Source organism: Podarcis gaigeae (genome assembly GCF_964106915.1).
Source record: "Podarcis gaigeae genome assembly, chromosome: 15".
NCBI lineage: Eukaryota > Metazoa > Chordata > Lepidosauria > Squamata > Lacertidae > Podarcis > Podarcis gaigeae.
The window spans coordinates 43,615,855-43,636,069 of record NC_139692.1 but is presented as its reverse complement, the minus strand read 5'-3'; the positions used below and the strand labels follow the sequence as shown (position 1 = coordinate 43,636,069).

General features: G+C 49.4%; 1 protein-coding gene and 1 long non-coding RNA gene across 6 annotated transcripts in view; one reads left to right on the top strand and one right to left on the bottom strand.

Annotated features, from left to right (window-relative positions):
* The window catches only part of LOC310832962, a 184,813-nt gene that overhangs the window by 50,409 nt on the left and 114,189 nt on the right, over positions 1 to 20,215 (top strand). The gene's annotated exons all lie outside the window — the stretch shown is intronic.
* SSH2 (slingshot protein phosphatase 2) overlaps positions 1 to 20,215 on the bottom strand; it is a 122,461-nt gene that overhangs the window by 76,152 nt on the left and 26,094 nt on the right. For all 4 annotated transcript variants that reach the window (XM_083715000.1, XM_083714997.1, XM_083714996.1 and 1 more), the window contains exon 2: positions 3,070 to 3,113. In XM_083715000.1, the coding sequence (XP_083571126.1) occupies positions 3,070 to 3,113 (44 nt within the window). The remainder of the gene's footprint in view (positions 1 to 3,069; positions 3,114 to 20,215) is intronic.

The window sequence follows — 20,215 nt, the reverse complement described above, 5'->3', positions numbered from 1 at the left end:
TGCAGAAATTGTTTTATTGCTTTTAGTTTCCCAGAGCCATTTTTTTTGGTGAAGCTTTTGTCCGTAAAGCAGTTTAAATAGACCTGCAGAAATAAACCAGACAGCTCCCTAACGCTCCAACCTGCTGTTTCTCTAGCTGGAATGCCACTGGGCATGTGTAAAGTGTTGCATGTTTTCTTTAGGCCTAAAATAAATTTAAAAATTGGCACCAGCAGCTTGAGAAGGCAGTTTCCAGAACTGATAGGATGCAACACAGTGCTGGGAATTACGGGTTTCTTGTGGAGAGAGCTCAAATATTTTTTTGGCTGTGTGTATGTCCCATTTTCTGCTTGAAGCAAGTCATGTTCATGACTCCTGGAGCCCCCACACCGCCCCGTGTAATTTCCTGGACAGGAGCAGGCTTTGGAGTGGATCAGAAATCCGAGCAGATGTCTTGGTCTGATAAGAGGCAGGCAGGGAATGCAAATGAGGAGAGATAAGTGGCCTGGGAAGCCTTCTGACTCTGCCTGGAAAGACAGGGGAAGGTATCCACTCCAAGGTACATTCTCTATAATGTATATAATGGCAGGTGGGCAGGAGGGAAGGAAACCACTCCAAACCAACCGTCTAGCTACTCCTGTCAAGAGAGGCATGGAGGCAATGGGCCCACTGCAAATTCCTCCTCCATCTGCCTTGCAGAAGCATAAAACTGGACACAGCGGTTCAGAGTGTGAGCTGTGAAGGCGATGAAGTAAACACCCGCCCCAGATTCAGCTCCCACAGACTCACAAGGTAGCCTGGAGCTGGCCCCTTCTTAAAGAGGACCCACAACTCAGTGGCAGTGAGCCTGACTGGCACGCAGAATGTCCCTGGCAGCATCTGCAGGCAGGGCTGGGGAGAGGCCCTTGCATGAAATCCTGGAGAGCTAGACAGCCCATCTTAAGCAGCTCGATTATGTTCCTGTTTAACTCGGATCTGAAAACCATGAGGACTAGGATCTTGGTTTATGTTAATGGGAAGGAAGCTGGTTCAGGGGTGGAGCACCTGCTTTAACTGTGAAAGCTGGAATCTCCACTCCATGGTCCAATCCCTGGCATCTCCAGGGCTGGGTAAAGACTCCCCCCACCCCTACCTGAAACCACGGAGAGCCACTGCCAGACAGTGTGGGCAATACAGTGCTGGATGGAGCAAGGGTCTGCATTTGCCAGTTTCCTGGGCGTATAAGTAGGCTCCTGGCACCAAGAAAGACTGAAATGCTGGCAATTTCTGTGCAAGCCAGGCTTCCCAAGGGAAAAGGAGCCCCTGTGGTGTAGTGCTTAGAGTGTTGAATTTGGGAGACCAGGGTTCAAATCCCCATTCAGCCATGAAGCTCACTGGGTGTGAACCTGGGCCAATCACACTGTCTCTCAGCCTAACCTACCTCGCAGGATTAATACTAATAGTAATCTGCCTTGATGCAAGTTGACTGTGCAATGAATGGTGGTGGAGAAGATTTCATTCAGATTTACGGGGGTGGGGGGTGGAATCTCGACTCGGCAACAAAAGAAAAACCTCAACCGTTCTCTGCTTGGGTTTATCTTCCCAGCCCCCCACCCCATTTCCGCTCCCCGCTGCCAGTGCAAGAGGAAGTCCCAGGACAGAGGTCGGCGCATCAACAGCAGCCAGTCGTTTCCCATGGCAAGAAAGCATTTCAAATATGCCAGAATCGTTATCTCTCCCTCACACACACACAAGTCAAGATTCAGCCCAGTGCACAATAGCTGTCCACTGAAAAGGAAAATTAAACCACACACACGTTTCCTCTCTCGCCCAATCTTGCATGGTGGCAACAAGATTTGCTAGCCACCCAGTTTTTTTACAGAGGAACAAGGAGAAACAGGATTGAGGTCTCCCCTGCTACATAACTTTAGGGATGGGCAAATAGGTCCATTTCAACTTCTCTCTGTTTTTCATTTTTAAATGCAGTTCCCCACATTTCCACATGTTTTTGGGGGGAGAGCCTGCATGAAAACCCATCAGCATTCTGGTGTGAATTTCTCCCACACATTTTGGAATGCGGTTTTTGCTTACTACACACATATTTGTGGAGCCATTTCCTCCGACATGCTGTATTTTCACTCGATATATGCATTTTGATCGATACCCTAATCCTAGGATGTGCATTTTTCTATGCGTTACTTTGCTGCATTGCAAAATTCATAGAAGTGAGAATTCTGAAGTGGGACTGTCTGCCTTTAGGTTCGCATACTGTGTTGCAAAGTGCAAATTAGGTGGGTTTGCCTTTAAATGCCAGCTTAATTGAACTTCCCCCTCAATATCTCTTGCATGCACACAAACACACAGCGAGGGATCTTCACTGGCTAGGTCAGCAGTGCAGAGTATGAAATACATTCAATAACGGGTGAGATCAGTTGGGGGGGGGAGGGAACCTGTGGCTCTCCAGATGCAACTCCCAGCACCCCTTGCCCCTGCCCCCCCAGCTGCCAGGGATGATGGGAGCTGGGGTCCAACAACACCTGGAGGGCACCAGGTTCCCCGTTCCTGCACAACAAAAACTAAACAGCAGAATCCAAAGCCAAACCCCTGCAAACTCAGGACTGAGCCCAGGACCTTTTGCCTGCAAAGCAGGAGCTCTGCTGCAAGACCCCTCAAGAGCATCTGGGGAAAACTCTGGCATGAAACCCTGGAGAGCTGCTGTCAGCCAGCATGGGCGATACTGGGCTGGCTGGGCCAATGGTCTAACTGCAGATGTTCCTATTTAAAATCAAGAGGTGGTGGCCTCTACTTCACTGGAGGTTTTTAGCAGAGGTTGGGTGGCCATCTGTCAGAGATGCTTTAGCTGGGATTCCTGCATTGCAGGGGACTGGACTGGATGAGCCCTGGGGTCCCTTCCAACTCTACGATTCTAGGAATCTTTCTATTTAGGAAAAGGGCCATAGCTCAGTGGAAGAACTGCTGCTTTGCGTGCAGAAGGTCCCAGGTTCAATCCCCGCTGGCATCTCCAGGTATCTGTGCTTTCTATTTGTGGGGCTGCGGCAATCAAGGGCAGCCAAAACGGTACAAGAAAATGTATGCAGGTGCAAGACGTACCTTCTGGGCTGGAACCGGCAGTCATCTTCCCCGCTGTCCGCCTCCTGCACACAGAAGAGAGGAGAGAAAAGGGAGATTAAGGTGCTTATTAAGATTAAGAGACAGTGTGTTGCTGCGGTTAAGAGCATTGGACTAGGACCTGACGTTGGATCCTCACTCACCCACAAAGTTCTTGCTTGAGCCAATCAAGCTCTCTCAGCTTAACCTAGACCTTGCAGGGTTGTTGAGAGGATAAAAGCAGGAGGGGGGGGTTCTTATGTCAATTTACAAAGCTCTGAACAATTTAGGTCAGGGACCACCTGAACTCAGCTCAATCCCTGAGCTCACCTGCAAGAGCATCTTGGGCCGTTTTCTGAGTTCACATTTGAAAACAATGAGAAATTGAGCCTTTAGTTTTGCCAGCCCAGCCCGGTGGAACTCTCTGCCAAAAGAGATTTAGTAGGCGCCTCCCGTGCCAGTTTTTAAACACTTGCTGAAACCTTTTTTATACTGCCAGGCCTATGCAGGCAATTAAGAATATATCCTCCCAAAATGTTTAGTGGTTGTGTTCTCAACTTTTTAATGGTTTTTATTGTATGTTTTTACTGCTGTAAACCACTTTGATGGTTTTTTTAATGACACAGTAGTATGCAAAAAATTTTTATATACTGTAAATAAAATGATAAATAATAACATCAAAATGTTTTAACGCCCCCTCCTGGCCACTGCTGGAAGAGTATGGGGAATATCTGGAAGGGAATATCCATCCCACCCACCCCCGCTATCCAAGGAGAGCACGCAAGAGGCGCAGCATGCTTTCATGAGGGAGAAATAAAAAGGTAGAAGAAACCTAGGAAGTTCAGGAAACACACAGACAAATAAAACACAAAAACCCTGACATGCTGAAGTTAGCAAGGGGTGGAAGGTGGAATCCTGCCTGGACTCCCCAAGCAGAGTGAAACACAAACTTAGTTCTGTAGGGAAAAGAAATTGCATCCTGTTTCTTTTCAGCTTGAGGGCCGTATTCCAGCACAAGTGTCTTTCCGAGGGCCGCATGCTAGAAATGGGCAGGGTCAAGGATAAAAACGTTCCCCAGCTTTGTACCATCGTACAAATCATGGGGCTTATATGGACACCCACACCTCTTCAGGTGTTTCTGCGTTCCAGCTTCCATCCTCCCTGGCTGCTGGGACCCTGCGGTCTGGGGCAGCCAGCTCTCCACCCCGACTTAGGCTGACTACGGCTTCTATTCTGTTGTTCTAAAACCAAAACCTCCCTCTTTCAAACAAGCAAACAGCAAGGTCTTCCAGAACTGCCGCAAAACCTGTCTGTACCTGCTGGCATTTCAGCCACAGTTATGATTATTATTAATCACCCGCCCTTCGCCCTAAGGTCCCAGGATGGGTCACAGCATCAAGACACAATAGTAAAAGAAATTTGAAACAATGAATCATCACAAAAATAAGGTGGGTCCTAAAAATCTGCAGCCTCAAGTGTCCAAAGCCAGGGTAAAGAGGCCCATCTCCAGCATCCTCTGGAAGCTGGATAAGGAAGATGCGCTGCGGGGAGGGAGTTCCACATCTTAGGGGCCACCACAGAGAAGGCCCTCTCCCCCTGGGCCACCCCACAAGCCTCTGAGGGTGGTGCAACCACCAAGGAGCCCCCCTCTGCTGACTTCAACACCCAAGGGGAAAGAGGTGCCCTTTCAGGTATGTGGGGCCTGAGTCCTTTCGGGCTTTAAACACAAATGTGAGTACCTTGAATTGAGCCGGAAACTAACTGGCAGCCAGAGCAGGATGTCCACAGCTGGTTCAGCCTTCCAGGCACCAGCCTGTGGATCTCACGTGCGTTTCGTTTTCCTCTTCAATGTTCCCCAAAGGCGGAGGAACAGCCAGGCACATCTGGTGAGGCTGTTTTTTCCCCTCTCTACCCTCCCCCAACCAAAGAAAAAGCACATCCCAGATGTCAAAAACTGTGTGAACAAATAATTTTTAATATATAGGGCAGGGACTCTCAGCGAGGCCTCGCATTTGGCAGGGCAAGTGCCTTTCCCTCTGCGAGCCGCCAAGCCCCAGTTCCCGCAACGAGGTGTCAGGGTGTTCTGCCAGCTGAGAGCATGCCCGGCAGCCCAAAGCATTCTGGGACGCATCAGAGGCAGAGGAGGGGATGGTTTTTTCTCCCCATCAGGCCACAGAGCAGAGCAGAGAAGCCGCTAAACCCACCTTGCTCATATCACCAGTCTTCCACGTTTAAGAACATCCGAAGAGCCCTGTGGCTGAATCAGGCCACCGAGCCCAGCATCCTGTCCTCGCAGCTGCCCACCAGGTGCCCCCGGAGGCAGGAGCCGAGGCTAAGGGCAGTGCTTCCCCCCCCCCCCATTGTGATTCCTGGAATCTGGAGAGAACGTAGCAATTGTGTCTAGGAGCTATTGTCAGCTTCTTCACCAAAAATTTGTCTAATCCTTTTTAAAATTCATGCTAGCTGGTGGCCAAACAGAGATGGCTTTGGGGGGGGGGGGCGGCGGCTGGGAGGCTGGCAGAATCATGGTTTGCTTAAGCTCTTAGTGGAAGCAAGAATGCATGACAATCTGGATGTTTAAATGGTTGCCGTTTGTTGCTTTTAAAGGTTTTGTGTATATTCTGAACTGCTTTTGAATCTGTAAATGAGAGATGGTACATACGTTCCACCCCCTTATAACAGGGTTGGGTGTACTTATAAGGGGGGGGGGGCGGAATTCAAGCAGGAAAGGGTTTCCCATTAGGAGATCTGGCTGGTCACTGAGAGAACAGGATGTTGGACTAAGTGGACCATTGGCCTGATCCAGAAGAATCTTCTTATGTTCTTAAACAAAAGATCGGAAGTGAGGTCAACTCCCCAACAGCCTGCCCAGAGATGTCTCTGACTCCACACACACACACACACACACCCCTGGTGCAAATAACACTTTCAAATCAAAGTTCTACACTCTTTCTTCCCTTCCAGCTCTTCAGTTCTGTGATTCTTTCTTTCCTTTGGCTGCCTGTACAGGTTGTGCTGGCTGGGAGTTGTTGAGAGTTCAGTCCAGGTTGGGGAAAGGCAGTTTTATGGAGAATCAGTGTGGTGCTGTGGTTAAAGTGTCAGGCGAGGACCTGGGAGACCAGAGTTCGAGTCTTCACACAGCCATGAAACTCACTGGGTGACCCTGGAGTCAGTCACTAGGTCTCTCAGCCTAGCCTACCTCACAGGTGTTTGGTGGGGCTTAAATGAGAGGTAGAAAACGGTGGGATGTCAATCAATCAATCAATCAATCAATCAATCAATCAATCAATCCTTGTTGCATTCCTACAATTTATTTATTTTAAGAGTTCTATCTGCCCCAATTTTTAGTTTTAGGGTTAAGGCACAACTGCATTTAAAAAGAAGGTGTATGGCGTTTTGTAATATCAGATTCCTTAAAAGACATAAACTTCTGGATAAGTCAACAGCATTGGTGTGGGGGAAGGAAGAGGGAACACAGTTCATCTGTCCCCCAGCTATGACTATAGGCCATCTCAGCCATTCCAAGTATGTGGGCCGCATCCTTTCTGCCTTGGAAAAGGCAAGGAGCCACATGAGCAGGACTTTGCAACAAGCCCTCTGGCCACAGAAAGGAACGGCCAGGAGAGGCTGGGAGCTGGATAAAAATTACGGGACCGCGCCACAGAGTATGCCGAGTATTTAAATTATCTAGGCTTGACACACTCTCAAGGAGCAGGCCTGCCTTGACGTAAGACGCGCCAGAGATAGTCATCGGAGGTCAGGAAAAGATAAGAAAAGCACCCTCTTTTCCCTGCACCAAGGAGCCAAGAGGTTGAGATATTTGGAAACGTGACCATTTAAGGTCAGGAAGAAAACAGCCATGGCTTGGTGGTACACAGACTCTGCTTTGCATGCAGAAGGTTGCTGGTTCAATCCCCAGGGGCATCTCCAGGGAGGGCTAGGAGAGAGAGAGACTCCCTGCCTGAAACCCTGGAGAGGTGCTGCTGCCAGCCAATGTGGGCAATACTGTGCGAGACAGATCAACGGTCTGTCTCTGTACAGTGGTACCTTGGGTTAAGTACTTAATTCGTTCTGGAGGTCCATTCTTAACCTGAAACTGTTCTTAACCTGAAGCACTACTTTAGCTAATGGGGCCTCCTGCTGCTGCCACGTTGCCTTGCGATTTCTGTTTTCATCCTGAAGCAAAGTTCTTAACCCGAGGTACTATTTCTGGGTTAGCGGAGTCTGTAACCTGAAGCGTATGTAACCTGAAGCGTATGTAACCAAAGCGTATGTAACCCGAGGTACCACTGTATAAAGTAACTCCCTATGTTCCAGGGTCTCAAGTCAGTTTTTGCGGAAGGAGGCGGTGCATCTTCAGGTGGGGAACACCCTGCAGGGAAACTTCTATGTTGGGGGACCGGGTGGAAGGGGAGATGTCCCCTGCCTGGAATTTCCTGGAGACTTTCCCCTAAAGGTGCAATGACCAGTGAGAGGCTGGTAAAACTCCCCAGCCAGGAAAGGTGCCACAATTTGGGACTTTTGCATTTAGAAATAAGATTAGGGGTTTTTTTTGGGGGGGGGGGGTAATAGGCATGTGGGACGCGGGTGGCGCTGTGGGTTAAACCACAGAGCCTAGGACTTGCAGATCAGAAGGTCGGCGGTTCAAATCCCCATGATGGGGTGAGCTCCTGTTGTTCAGTTCCTGCTCCTGCCAACCTAGAAGTTCAAAAGCACGTCAAAGTGCAAGTAGATAAATAGGTACCACTCCGACGGGAAGGTAAACGGCGTTTCCGTGCGCTGCTCTGGTTTGCCAGAAGCGGCTTAGTCATGCTGGCCACATGACCCGGAAGCTGTATGCCGGCTCCCTCGGCCAATAAAGCGAGATGAACACCGCAACCCCAGAGTCGGCCACAACTGAACCTAATGGCCAGGGGTCCCTTTACCTTTACCGTTTTACAGCTAGAGGACATGGTGTTGGCCCCTAGCACTAGATGCCTTTTTTCAGAAGAGCTGGACAAAGGAGGAGGAGGAGAGTTACTGTTAGCAATGCCAGCTTCACAAAACCTCCACAAAACCTCTAATGGTCAGGGGTCCCTTTACCTTTAATAGGCATGTATAAAACAATGCATGTAGTGTGAAGAAAGGGCGTAGGGAGTTTTTCTCGCCCTCCTGGTCTTTCAGCAGAGCTGAAATGTCCCCATCTCCCCGTCTCTCCCCCTGACAGGCGTTTTTTTCAGGCAGAAGGTACAGAATCCCAGAATCTCAAAGGGTCATCTAGTCCAGACCCCCGCAGTGCTGCTGCCAGGTTGAATTATTGTCAACTGCAAGTTTGGGTTGGGGGGGTCAGTTTGTATACACTGGGAACGACCCTTCTAAGCCCGAGACCTTGGCATGCCGCTGCTGCCAACCAGTGTCTACAGTACTGGCCCGGATGGACCACTGGCCTGACTTGACATAGGCCAGCATCCTAAGTATCCTATCCAAGACAATCCTTTCCGAACGTGCCACCTTATCAAACACAACACCAACTGTAAGGTTGAAGCAAAGCTCATAAATTCCCTAAACTGAAAAATGGCCCCTTGTCAGAGCATGGCCGAGCCTTGGTGTGCAATTTCAGGTTACACCACTAGAGGGAAGCAGAGACAACAGGGAGGGCAGAGGAGTCTGGAGAAAGAGACCCTTGCGTCAATCCTCACGTGTTTTCTTATTCGGTTGGGAGGGAGGGGGTTAAAGAAGATGCCCTTGATTCAGAAACGAATTATCAATGGAACACTGGGCAGATAACTCAGCATTATTTACATGGACTGGCAGCAGCAGTCAGACAGGAGAAGTGTCCAGCCCCACACCTGGAGATGCCGCTGGGAAATTGAACTGCGGCCCTTGCACTAAAAGCAAAACAAGGTTCTAGTCCTCATGGCTCTGAACGAAAGGCTGGTTTAAATAGGAAGACGGGAAGGTGCCAGTGTCAGTATTCTCTATAGTGACTGGCAGCAAGGCCGGCTCCTTGGGAATTGGGAGGGAGATGCTGGGGACCTCTTTGCATGCAAAGCAGGTGCTGCATCAGTGAGCTATGGCCTTTTCCCCAAGGCAGAGCAAAATAAGAGCAGGCCTTTGGAAAGCTGGTGTGACTTTTAACCTGTTGTTGTTTGCTGGCATCCGTCTGTCTCTGGAGACAATGGAGGAGTGGGCCTTTGCGGGTGAACTCAATCTGTTTTTAGCCTGTTATTATTTAAACTTTCTCAAAGTGTTAAATTACTGCTGTTCCCCCCCCCCCCCTTACCGACAATTTTATTGTTTCATCATTTTTTATAAACTTATTTGAGGGTTGTTGTTTTTTATACTCAGTTTCATGAAATAAATATGCTACCCAAATGGCACCTCTATATTATACTATCTGCATAATTACTATCACTGCTACTGCATTTATACCCAGGCATTTTTCTGAGCTGGATCTTGGGGGAACTGAGTTCCCTTACCTTTTTAAAATCAAATCACTGATTCTTTCGCCTGAGCCAAAAACCCACTTATATCTGTAGTCAATAAAGTTGTGGCCATTTGTAATCCAGATCATTGTCTGCCTGTGTTTATTAATCACAACTTCCATTTAGCAACTGCCGGGGGGGGGGGGGAGCAGCGGCATTGCTACTGGGCCCGCAATAAACCAACAAATTTTGTAGTGAGTTCCACCACCTTTCCCCAGGAAAAAGCACTGTTTATAGTGCATCTTTTCTCCAAAGAGCTCAAGTGTGGCAGACACAATTCTCCTGACCTCCCTGTGAGGTAGGCTGGGGCAGAGAGAGGCAGCGGCTGGCCCAAAGTCACCCAAGTAGGGAATAGCTGAGCGGGGATCATTTGAACCCTGGTCTCCAAGGTCCCTATTCCAGCTCTCTAACCGCTTACACGAAAAAGTACAGTGGTACCTCGGGTTAAGTACTTAATTCGTTCCGGAGGTCCGTACTTAACCTGAAACTGTTCTTAACCTGAAGCACCACTTTAGCTAATGGGGCCTCCTGCTGCCGCCGCGCTGCCGGAGCACAATTTCTGTTCTCATCCTGAAGCAAAGTTCTTAACCTGAAGCACTATTTCTTGCTTAGGGGAGGCTGTAACCTGAAGCGTATGTAACCTGAGGTACCACTGTATTGCTGCCTGACGCCCAACCATTTGAAGTACCACCCTGCTGAAACAAGAGCCCTTTTGGACACTGCCCAGGACGAAGGAAAATAAGGGTAGGCCAAAAAGGGATTTAACATACACACAAACAACTTTTTTGGGTATGCGTAAAGTAGATGTTTTGGCTGGTGGGTTGCACGGGGCTTGGATTCCTGAAAAACCACCAGAAGCCTCTGAGGGGTCCTTGCTTCCAGCGCTGAAACATAAGCCACGGTCCCAAGTTCACACCGCAAGGACCGTAGCCAGCCCACAGGAAGGAGGGCAGCCAAGGGACCAAACTGACTCTCCCAGGCTGGAGAAGCAGCGGGAAGTTCGCCCGGGAGTTTTCAGGGCATGTTGTGCAACCCATAGCTGGAAACTGGGATGCAACAGTCCCTTCCTACCGTGTCCACACACAGACACCCTGAATGTTAGCAGAGGATGCATTGTGCCCACCTGCCGGCCTGCATATGTTTTGGAACCAACGGCTGTGGCTGGTTGGAGGTGTGCTTGGCATCCCACTTTCACCATGGCCAACCGGTTGCCTCTTCTGGAAAACCAGAACCTGACAGCAACAACACTCCCCTCCTGCTATTCCCAGCAAGCAGAGGCAAACCAGAGCCATCGGGCTTAGTAGCTACTAATAGCAGTCTCCATGAATTTGTCTAATCCCCTTTTAAAGCCATCTCCATTCCAGGGTGAAAGTCCAGCGTGGATTAAAATTTGAGAGAAATTTGATTTTGACTGCTGTGGGCATGAATCAGGAGGAGGGTTTCCTGCCCCAGCTACGGGAATGAATTAGTCGAACAGTGCCATTTCTATTCTCTCTCAAAAATGCAAATATTTTGGAAATGGCACTGGAACGTTTGGGGAAGGCTGAAAGCTGGTGGGAAACCAAGCCCACGAGGTACGAAGCGGGTCAGCCTGCGACTGGATTTGCCAAGATCGAATTCCTTAAGTGTGCCCATTACATACAGCGATAAAGAGGGGGGAGTTGCAAACAATGGAGGGTGTGTCAAATGGAAATTCAACGGACACACATGACAGCAGCAAAGGGGTGACTGACACAACCATCCTAGCGCTGTCAAGTTCATTATTGCCTGTCGTGGTGAGAGAGGAAACTACTGTCCTTATTCATGCCCCAAGCGGATGGAATCAAATCTCTCGATAACTTTTCAATTTGGCGGCTTCACGCCGGACTCTCCCCTTGAAGTTCCTGCTTTGGAGAATGGAGACTTCCTTCTCAGACTGACAGCCTGCTGGGCTGGCCTCTCTGTCTCTTTGAACCCAGAATCTTTAGATGATTCATGAATACCCAACCCATCCTTTGCCACAGCTTCCCAGACCTTCCAGTCTCCAACTTCTCCCAGTACGTGACACACTTTACTGATACCCTATGCAGGTCACACACACAAAACAAAGAACGACAGCTGGCCACACTCGCTGACCGCCAACGCACTCTTTGTTACTACGTTGCGCCACAAATTAGCATATTAAGGTCAACGATGCAGAGTCCCGCCTGTCGCAGAGATGCAACAAAGAAGACTGCTATGTCAACGGGGGGCATTTTCTCTTTCATGCAGGGGCTGCACTATTTTTTTGCTTTCATCCATCAGTGCTAAAAACACACACGGGTTGCCATTTCCACAACCCAGAATCCTGTTTAATAAGTGCAGAAAGAACTTCCTCTAAGACAGTCGTTCCCAAAGGGGTGCTGGGACTGTAAGAGCGCCTGCGAGATGCTTCATGGGGGAGATTCAATTGTAAACCATAAAACATAGGTTTGGGCCATTAAAATCAATACATATCAACAGAAGCACAGTGTCCCAATCGAGGGAAGTAATAGTTGCACTCTATTCTGCCTCGGTCAGGCCACACCTGTGTCTAGTTCTGGGAGCCACAATTTAAGAAGGATACAGACAAGCTGGAAGGTGTGCAGAGGATTTCAACCAAGATGATCAAGGGTCTGGAAACTGGGCCAGATGAGGAACGGTTGAAGGAATTGTTTAGTCTGGTAAAGTAGAGACTAGGAGGAGATACGAGAGCCATCTTCCAATATCGCAAGGGCTGTCATGTGGAAGAGGCAACAAGCTCATTTTCTCCTGCTCTAGAGCAGGGGTAGGCAAACTAAGGCCCGGGGGTCGGATCAGGCCCAATCGCCTGCAAACGGTCCGGGAATCAGCAAGTTTTTACATGAGTAGAATGTGTGCTTTTATTTAAAATGCATCTCTGGGTTATTTGTGGGGCATAGGAATTCGTTCATATCCCCCCCCCCAGTATAGTCCGGCCCCCTACAAGGTCTGAGGGGTCTTCAGCCCCCTGCTGAAAAAGTCTGCTGATCCCTGGTCTAGAGGGTAGGACCCTAACCAATGGCTTCCAGTAACAAGAAAGGAGATTCCGACTCCACATCAGGAAGAACTTTCTGACAGTAAGAGCTGATCAACAGTGGAACGGACTCCCTCCAGAGGCGGTGGACTCTCCCTCCTTGAAGGTTTTTAAGCAGGGGTCAGAGGGCCATCTTTCTTGAATGCTTTACTTGAGATTTCTGCATTGAAGGGGGTTGGAATGGATGACCCTCGGGGTCCCTTTCAACTGTATGGTTCTACTAAAATCCTGTCACCCTAGAACAAATCTGCTTTTAAAAGAAAAGAAGATGGCTTTATGCGGTTAGAGAAGGGTAAGGGAAAATCATGGAATGAACAAAAGTCTAATTGTGCTCTGACTCAGTCTAAGGCAGCTTCCGATGTTCCTGTGATATTTTGGGGAAGTGGTGGAAAGTGCCCAGCTCCATCAGGGACGGGCGTAGGATGGACGAGAGATCCACACCACGGCATTTCACTGAGGGTGGGAAGAAGGGAGGAGCGCAGGACGCAGCAGCAGTATGAAGAAACAGGTTTTCTTCCAGTTGTTAAAAATCTCACCCTGGCGATTCTAACGATGTAATTAAAGGCAGTAAATTGTTACCTAGTTTTGCTGGGTTAACAAGGAGAGGAAGGTATCCAGGCAACCGCTGGCTAGAGAATTGCCTAGATGGAGTGGCAGGACCCCAGCAGAGAGCAGAAGGTATTTAAAGAAAGGTGTGTGATTCTGAGAGAGCCCAACCCTTTCGGGTGAACAAGGAGGTGGCAGCAAAACAAAAAGCCTTCTGAGCAGCCAGGCAGCTGGTTTTTATTTGCTAGGGCAACAGAGGAGGGGCTGGCTGTTTGGCCCTCGAGAGCACATCAAAACAGTGAGCCAGCAACACACCGTAAGGATGTAAGACGGGCCAAAAGGGGCCCATCTAGTCCAGCATCCTGTTCTCCCAGTGGCTGACCAGGTGCCCCAGTGGGAAACCAACAAGCAGGATCCGTGCACAAGAGCCTTCCCCACCCCTGAGATTTCCAGCAACTGGTATATGGAAGCATGATTGCCTCCAGCAGTGGAGGTACAGCACAGCTATTATGGCTGGTAGGCATTGAAAGCCTTCTCCAGTGAGAGAAGCCCATCGAGGATTTTGACACACAGCTCTCATGCCAGGTCGTGAGCCTTGGGTGGTCCTGATCTTGCTAAATGGAGCATGGCCTTTGAAGACAGTCTGGAGACTTCAGCTGGTGCAGAATTCAGTGACCAGGTTGCTCACTGGGGAGAGACAGTTTGAGCCTAGCTTGCCTGCAGTGGTCACCAGTTTCTGGGCCCAATTCAGAGTGCTGGTTTTGAGCTATAAAGCCTTACAAGGCTCAGGACCCCAATTCATTAAGGGCCACCTCTCCTCATATGAACTGACCCAGACCCTGCAATCATCATTGGAGGCCCTTCTTTGTGTGCCTCCTCCATGAGAGGTCTGGAGGGTGGCAACACAAGAACGGGCCTTTTCTACAGTGGCTCCCTGTTTGTAGAATGCTCTCTCCAGGGAGGCCTGCCTGGTACCACCATTATATATCTTAGGTGCCAGGCAATTCTTTCCTCTTTAACCAAGCCTTTGGCCTCTAACCATCTGTGGCATCTTAGAGTGGGTGGGATGTATTTCATGTATTTTCCATGTATTAAGGTTTGTTTGTTTTTGTTTTAATGTATCTATGTGGGGTTTTGTTTGTTTGTCTTGTTACAAGTTGCTTCCAGTTGCCTTTGACATGAGAAAGCAACCAATAAAGGTAGATAGTTAGATAATAATAATAATAATAATAATAATAATAATAATAATAATTTTTATTTATACCCTGCCCTCCCCAGCCAAGGCCGGGCTCAGAGCGGCTTACAGGCAATAATAAAAACAAGTTGAATGATTACAACTTAAAAACAAAATTAAAATACAACATTAAAATATTGAAACATTAAAATATTAAAATTTAGCCTCATCGTAGGAGAAGGAAAAGAAAAAAGAAAGAGAGGGAGGGAGGGAATCAAATTGGCTCCAAGCCAAAGGCCAGGCGGAACAACAGGCCCTGCGGAAAGAAATCAGATCCTGCAGGGCCCTGGTCTCATGAGGCAGAGCGTTCCACCAGGCCGGAGGCACAGTTGAAAAGGCCCTGGCTCTGGTTCAAGCTAATCTAACTTCCTTAGGGCCCGGGACCACTAGGGTGTTGCTATTTATGGACCTTGAGGCTCTCCGTGGGGCATACCGGGAGAGGGGGTCCCGTAGGTACGAGGGTCCTAGGCCATGAAGGGCTTTAAAAGTCAAAACCAGCACCTTAAATCTGACCCTGTACTCCACCGGGAGCCAGTGCAGCTGGAAAAGCACTGGGTGAATATGCTCTCATGGCAGAGACCCCGTGAGGAGCCTCGCTGCAGCATTCTGCACCCGCTGGAGTTTCTGGGACAGCTTCAAGGGCAGCCCTGCGTAGAGCGAATTACAGTAGTCAAGCCTGGAGATGACTGTCGCATGGATCACTGTGGCCAGGTCGGGGCGGAAAAGGTAAGGGACCAACTGCTTGATGCGGCAAAGGTGGAAAAATGTCGCCTAGAAGAAAGATAGATGATAGATAGATAGATAGATAGATAGATAGATAGATAGATAGATGATAGAGTTGTCTTATACCTACTGCTCCATCTAGCTCAGCATTCTTCAGGGTTTCAGACAGGGAGTCCTTCCCAAACCTACACCTGGAGATACTGTTGAAGACTAAATTTGGGATGTTCAAGCTTGCAAGGCAGATTCTCTACCACTGAGCTACGTCACTTCCCCAATAACACACAACTTGACCGTGGGGAATACATGCATGGAAGCAGACAAAGCACATCCACCTCTCTCTGAGAGAGAGCTCTTGCCTTCCACGCAGAGGGTCCTTGGTTCAATCCCCAACAGCATCCCATCCCTGCCACCCGAAACCCTGGAGAGCTGCTGCCAGTCCGTGTAGACAACACTGAGCTAGATGAACCAACGGCCTGACTCAGTATAAGGCAGCTTCCTATGTTCATATGTCTCAGCACCATCAACGTACAAAGGAAAAACGACGAGCTTGTTCTCCAGGATAGACAGCGGAGGAAAGTCACAGTGGGAGGGAAGAGGGGAGAGAGAGAGAGAGACAAACTTGGCAAACTGTTTCTCTCCAACCACATCTAAAGGAGAATGTTTTATGATTTCCTTTTCAGAAGCCACATCTTCCGCGAAGCTCTTGCTTAACCGCCCAGGCCGCGGCCTTCAATCGCAAGCAAGGCTTGCGCCACCATTTCCCAAAGCTGAAAAATGGGAAGGATGTGGGCGCACTCAGGATATTCTCCCCCCGGGGTCCCATTTGGCCTGGGAACAGCCCTGCCTGAGCTCAGAACCCAAAAACTTTGCCCAGCCACCTGTCTGCACGGCCCACGTGACTTCCGGCCTATATTTGCAGCACGAGGACTAGAAAGTTGGCTTCCTTGAAAGAGAAACAACAGGCCTTGTCTTCCAGGAAGCTGGGTTTTCTGCCAACTTCTGCATGGGGTATATATGCAGGATCCTGGTTCAGAAGCAGCAGGGCACTGGGAGGGAGGTGGTGAGGTGCCACAGCAGGAGAGGGCAGCTTCCTCTGATGCCTGGGTCTGGCGGTCTCCTTCCCACGGTGGGAAACAGAAACTGGATCTTTGGGCCAGATCCAGCGGGGCTTCCGATGTCCACGGCCACCTCCCGAGTCCACAGCGGAGGCCTGGCTTCTTCCCAACTTACGAGGCTCCCTCTAATACCACACGCAGGTGGCGAGTGCCAAAGGAAACAGAGTCAAATTACGGCTGCTGAGAAAATAAGAGGGAGGTTATTAACAAGTTTTAGGGAATCCCAAAGTTTCCAGGTGTAGTTTTTGCCTCTCTACAGCCCAGCGCAGTGAAGACTGAGCGTGCTCAGCAGCTACAGAATATAGGAAGTGCCCAAAAATAAAACCAGAGAGCAGCAGGGAGGGGGCAGGGAGAGTACATAGAAAGCTGCCTTATATTGAGTCAGACCATTGGTTCACCCAGCTCAGTACTGTCTACACTGGCTGGCAGCACTTCACAGGAGTTCAGACAAGGAGTCCGCCCCCACTCCCGTGCCACACACCAGTCCTACCTGGAGATGCCAGGATTGAACCTAGGGCGTTCTGAATGACGCAAGCCAGATGTTCTACAGCAAACAACGGGACTTCTCCACAGATTTCCATGGTTTTATACAGCTTATGGTCCCTTGGAGGAGGACACACAAAGAAGGATGACCTGACCAGGAACCCTCCTTTTCTGCGGGGCTGGTGAGGATGTGCTACAACATTTTGCTGCAGGCCCTGCTTGCCTTTACTCCCTTGACCACCCTCCCAGCTTAAAGCGAATACAGTGGTACCTCGGGTTAAGTACAGTGGTACCTTGTGTTACATATGCTTCAGGTTACATACTCCACTAACCCAGTAATAGTACCTCGGGTTAAGAACTTTGCTTCAGGATGAGAACAAAAATTGTGCTCCGGCGGCAGCGGGAGGCCCCATTAGCTAAAGTGGTGCTAAGAACAGTTTCAGGTTAAGAACGGACCTCCGGAACGAATTAAGTACTCAACCCGAGGTACCACTGTACTTAATTCCTTGGAAGTCGAAGGGAATCCATTCCACAAATCCGTTCGACTTCCAAAACATTCGGAAACCAAGGCGCGGCTTCCGATAGGCCACAGGAAGCTCCTGCAGCCAATCGGAAGCCGCGGAACCCACGTTGGACGTCCGGGTTCCAAAGAACGTTCGCAAACCGGAAGACTCACTTCAGGGTTTGCAGCGTTCGGGAGACAAAATGTTCAACTCGCAAGGCGTACGGGATCCAAGGTACGACTGTATACAGATGGCTAGATGTAGGGATGTTGCAGTTCCTGGAGGGTGTACACCAATTCTCACCTCCTAGCACAGCGGTGGGAAGTGACAATTTGTAGCTGGCTGTTCTCCTTCAAGCAGCACAGACTGAGGCAGAGAGAGGGAGAGAGAATCCCATTGTTCCAAATGCAGAACAAAACTGGATTCAGAGAGTCCCTCAGGGTATGCCAAGCCTTCTATCTCCAGTGTCCCTGGGGGTGTGTGGGCACACGGCAGGGGGAGGGACCTCCCTCCTAGCCCCACCTGCCACTGTGCCACCGCCCCCCCCCCCCGCATTTGCATGCATCCTGGCAGGCCAGCCATTCTCAAGTTCACAGGCTTTCTCAGTAGCAGATCTCCGTCAGTGGAGTCCTCTCTTGCAAATCCCGTAATCTACATGGGGATTTGGATGCTCTTTGACGACATCAGCTCGGCGGAGGGGATGAGCGCTGACGTGGGGCTGAGGGGGCGCAGGGTGGGGGCAAAGAAAACAAGACGATGCCCCACCGAAACCAGATGTTCTTGTTATGTCACCAAGCGACACCAGCAAGCTCCCATGCCTTGCCAATTCACGATCTATACTGCGAGCAAGAGAAAATCAAAGGCACGAGAAGGACTTTAAAAAGGTGTCTCTCTTTTTAAAAACAGACAGACAGAACTATAGCATTTTCCAAGTCTCAGGGCTCATAAACCCACCTTCACTTTAGCTGTGTGCAAGCAAATCCGGATGAAGGAACAATGAACAAGTTACCTGGAGGAGGCTTGAAAGAGAGAAAACAGACTGCTTATTGATCTAAGTGGGTTCCCAAAGTGGGTGGCAGCACCCCTGGGGGGCAATGGGATTCCCTAAGAGGCAAGGGGAGGGGGTGGCAGAGGTGTAAATGACTACCAGACTCTGAAAAGCTGGTATCACTGGATCATCACTTTTGCTGAATTAAACTAAGTATGTTTTAAGTGGATTTTGAACAAATGTGCAATTCATTGTTACTCTTTTGAATTTTATCGTGTTAATGCCTTCCACAGTGGGGCGTGCAAACCGCTGTTCTGAATAATGCTTATTTATAGGGTAGGTGGCACTGGGGATGATGTTCATGGGCCAAAAGGGTAATGGCCAGAAAAGGTTTGGGAACCACTGATCTAGCAGATCCAAAAGTCCAAAAGAAACATACAAAACGAAAACCCAACCCGTTGATGGCCAAAGGCAATTCAAGTTGAGGCAAAGGGAGATACTCTATCTGCAGTTTATAAATGCAATTAACAGCCCCGCTGGACCAAGTGGATGACTTCAGGAAGTCTGCCCAAAAGCGTGGAGGCGAGAGGCTCTGTTGCCTGGTGCTCCAAGATAGACTGCCCCCGTACATGGAGGTTCTACTGAGCTATCATGGCTTAAACAGCCTTTTGGCAGGGGAAGGGAGAACAATACCTGGATTCCATTTCCCAATGCTTTCAAAAGCCAGTGACTGCATCATGGTGCACTCCTGGCTGGAAGGAACTGCTAAAATGTGTTTTCAGGGGTGGGAGGGACAGACGGACCAAGGTGCAGACTACTTGCCCTGACAAGAGGGCCACATAAATCTCTCTTTTAAAATTCCAGGCAGCTTAGAAGGGGTTCTCTCTCTTCTGTCAAGCCTTTAATCGGCCTTCACCGGTCAACTCTAGTTTCTTAAATCTATAAGCATCTCCACTTTCGCTGTGTGGCTAATCCACTTAAAACCCTCTCTAGAACCTCACAAAACACACAGGGACACATTAAATATATTTATCTGTCACTCAAAGAGCATCTAGGTAGTGTGCAACATCAGTATAAAACATCCTCTTGATTCAGTAAATTACATATATGTTGTTTTGAGGGGTGGGGGATTTTTTTGGGGGGGGGGTAGCGATGAGTCTGGATTATACCCTTCCATTTCTTGGGATTCTGTATCTGTGGGGGCAGAATGCATAAGCACAGCAAGCTTTCCCTATATGTGGCCAAATCAAAAAGCGACCCCCCGCAGCACGTCTGGGGGCTTCTAGGCACAGCATGCTCAGGGAAGATAGGAAGCTGGGTCACACCAGGAGTGTGGGGCATCAGTGGCCTTCCAGAGGCTGCTGGACTACAACTCCCATCATGCCATGCAGGCTGCGAGAATGATCAGAGTGGGGAGTCCAGCAACTTCTGGAGAGCTACTTCTGTTCGACACCCCACCATGATCATAGCCAAGGGGGACGGGGGGCAGCTGCCCCCGCAAATCAAAACGAAATCAGTACAAATATGAGGTTCTGCCCCTCCAACAAGAGCCTGCGCCCCACAAAAACCCTGTTTTAGGGGTGCCACTGGGACCTACTCTGACAATGAGCTCTGGTCCTTCCTCTTGAATCTGAGGGAGGGAACAGCAGCAGTAGTAGGTTGTTTGCCTCCAGAGCCGGACCTGGATCTAACCCATGGGAAGAATATGCCACAAAAAGATTTGCTTATTTAACATGCCATTCCCCACCACTTTCATTTAACATCCCATTCCCTGCAATCACAAGGCGATCAAGGCAGGTGCAAATAGTTCTCTCCCATTTTACCTTCACAACAACCCTGCAAGGTAGCTTCAGCTGAGAGATAGTGACCAGCCCAAGGTCACCCAGGAAGCCTCAGGGCTGAGTGGAGGGTTTGAACCCGGGCCGTTTTGCTCCTACAGTCTGACATCCTACCACTGTGTCACAGAAGGATAAAATGAGTTGGAGGCAGAAAACAGCAGCAAAAGGATGTCACTTGTGGGTGGGCCTAACTGGGCACCCCC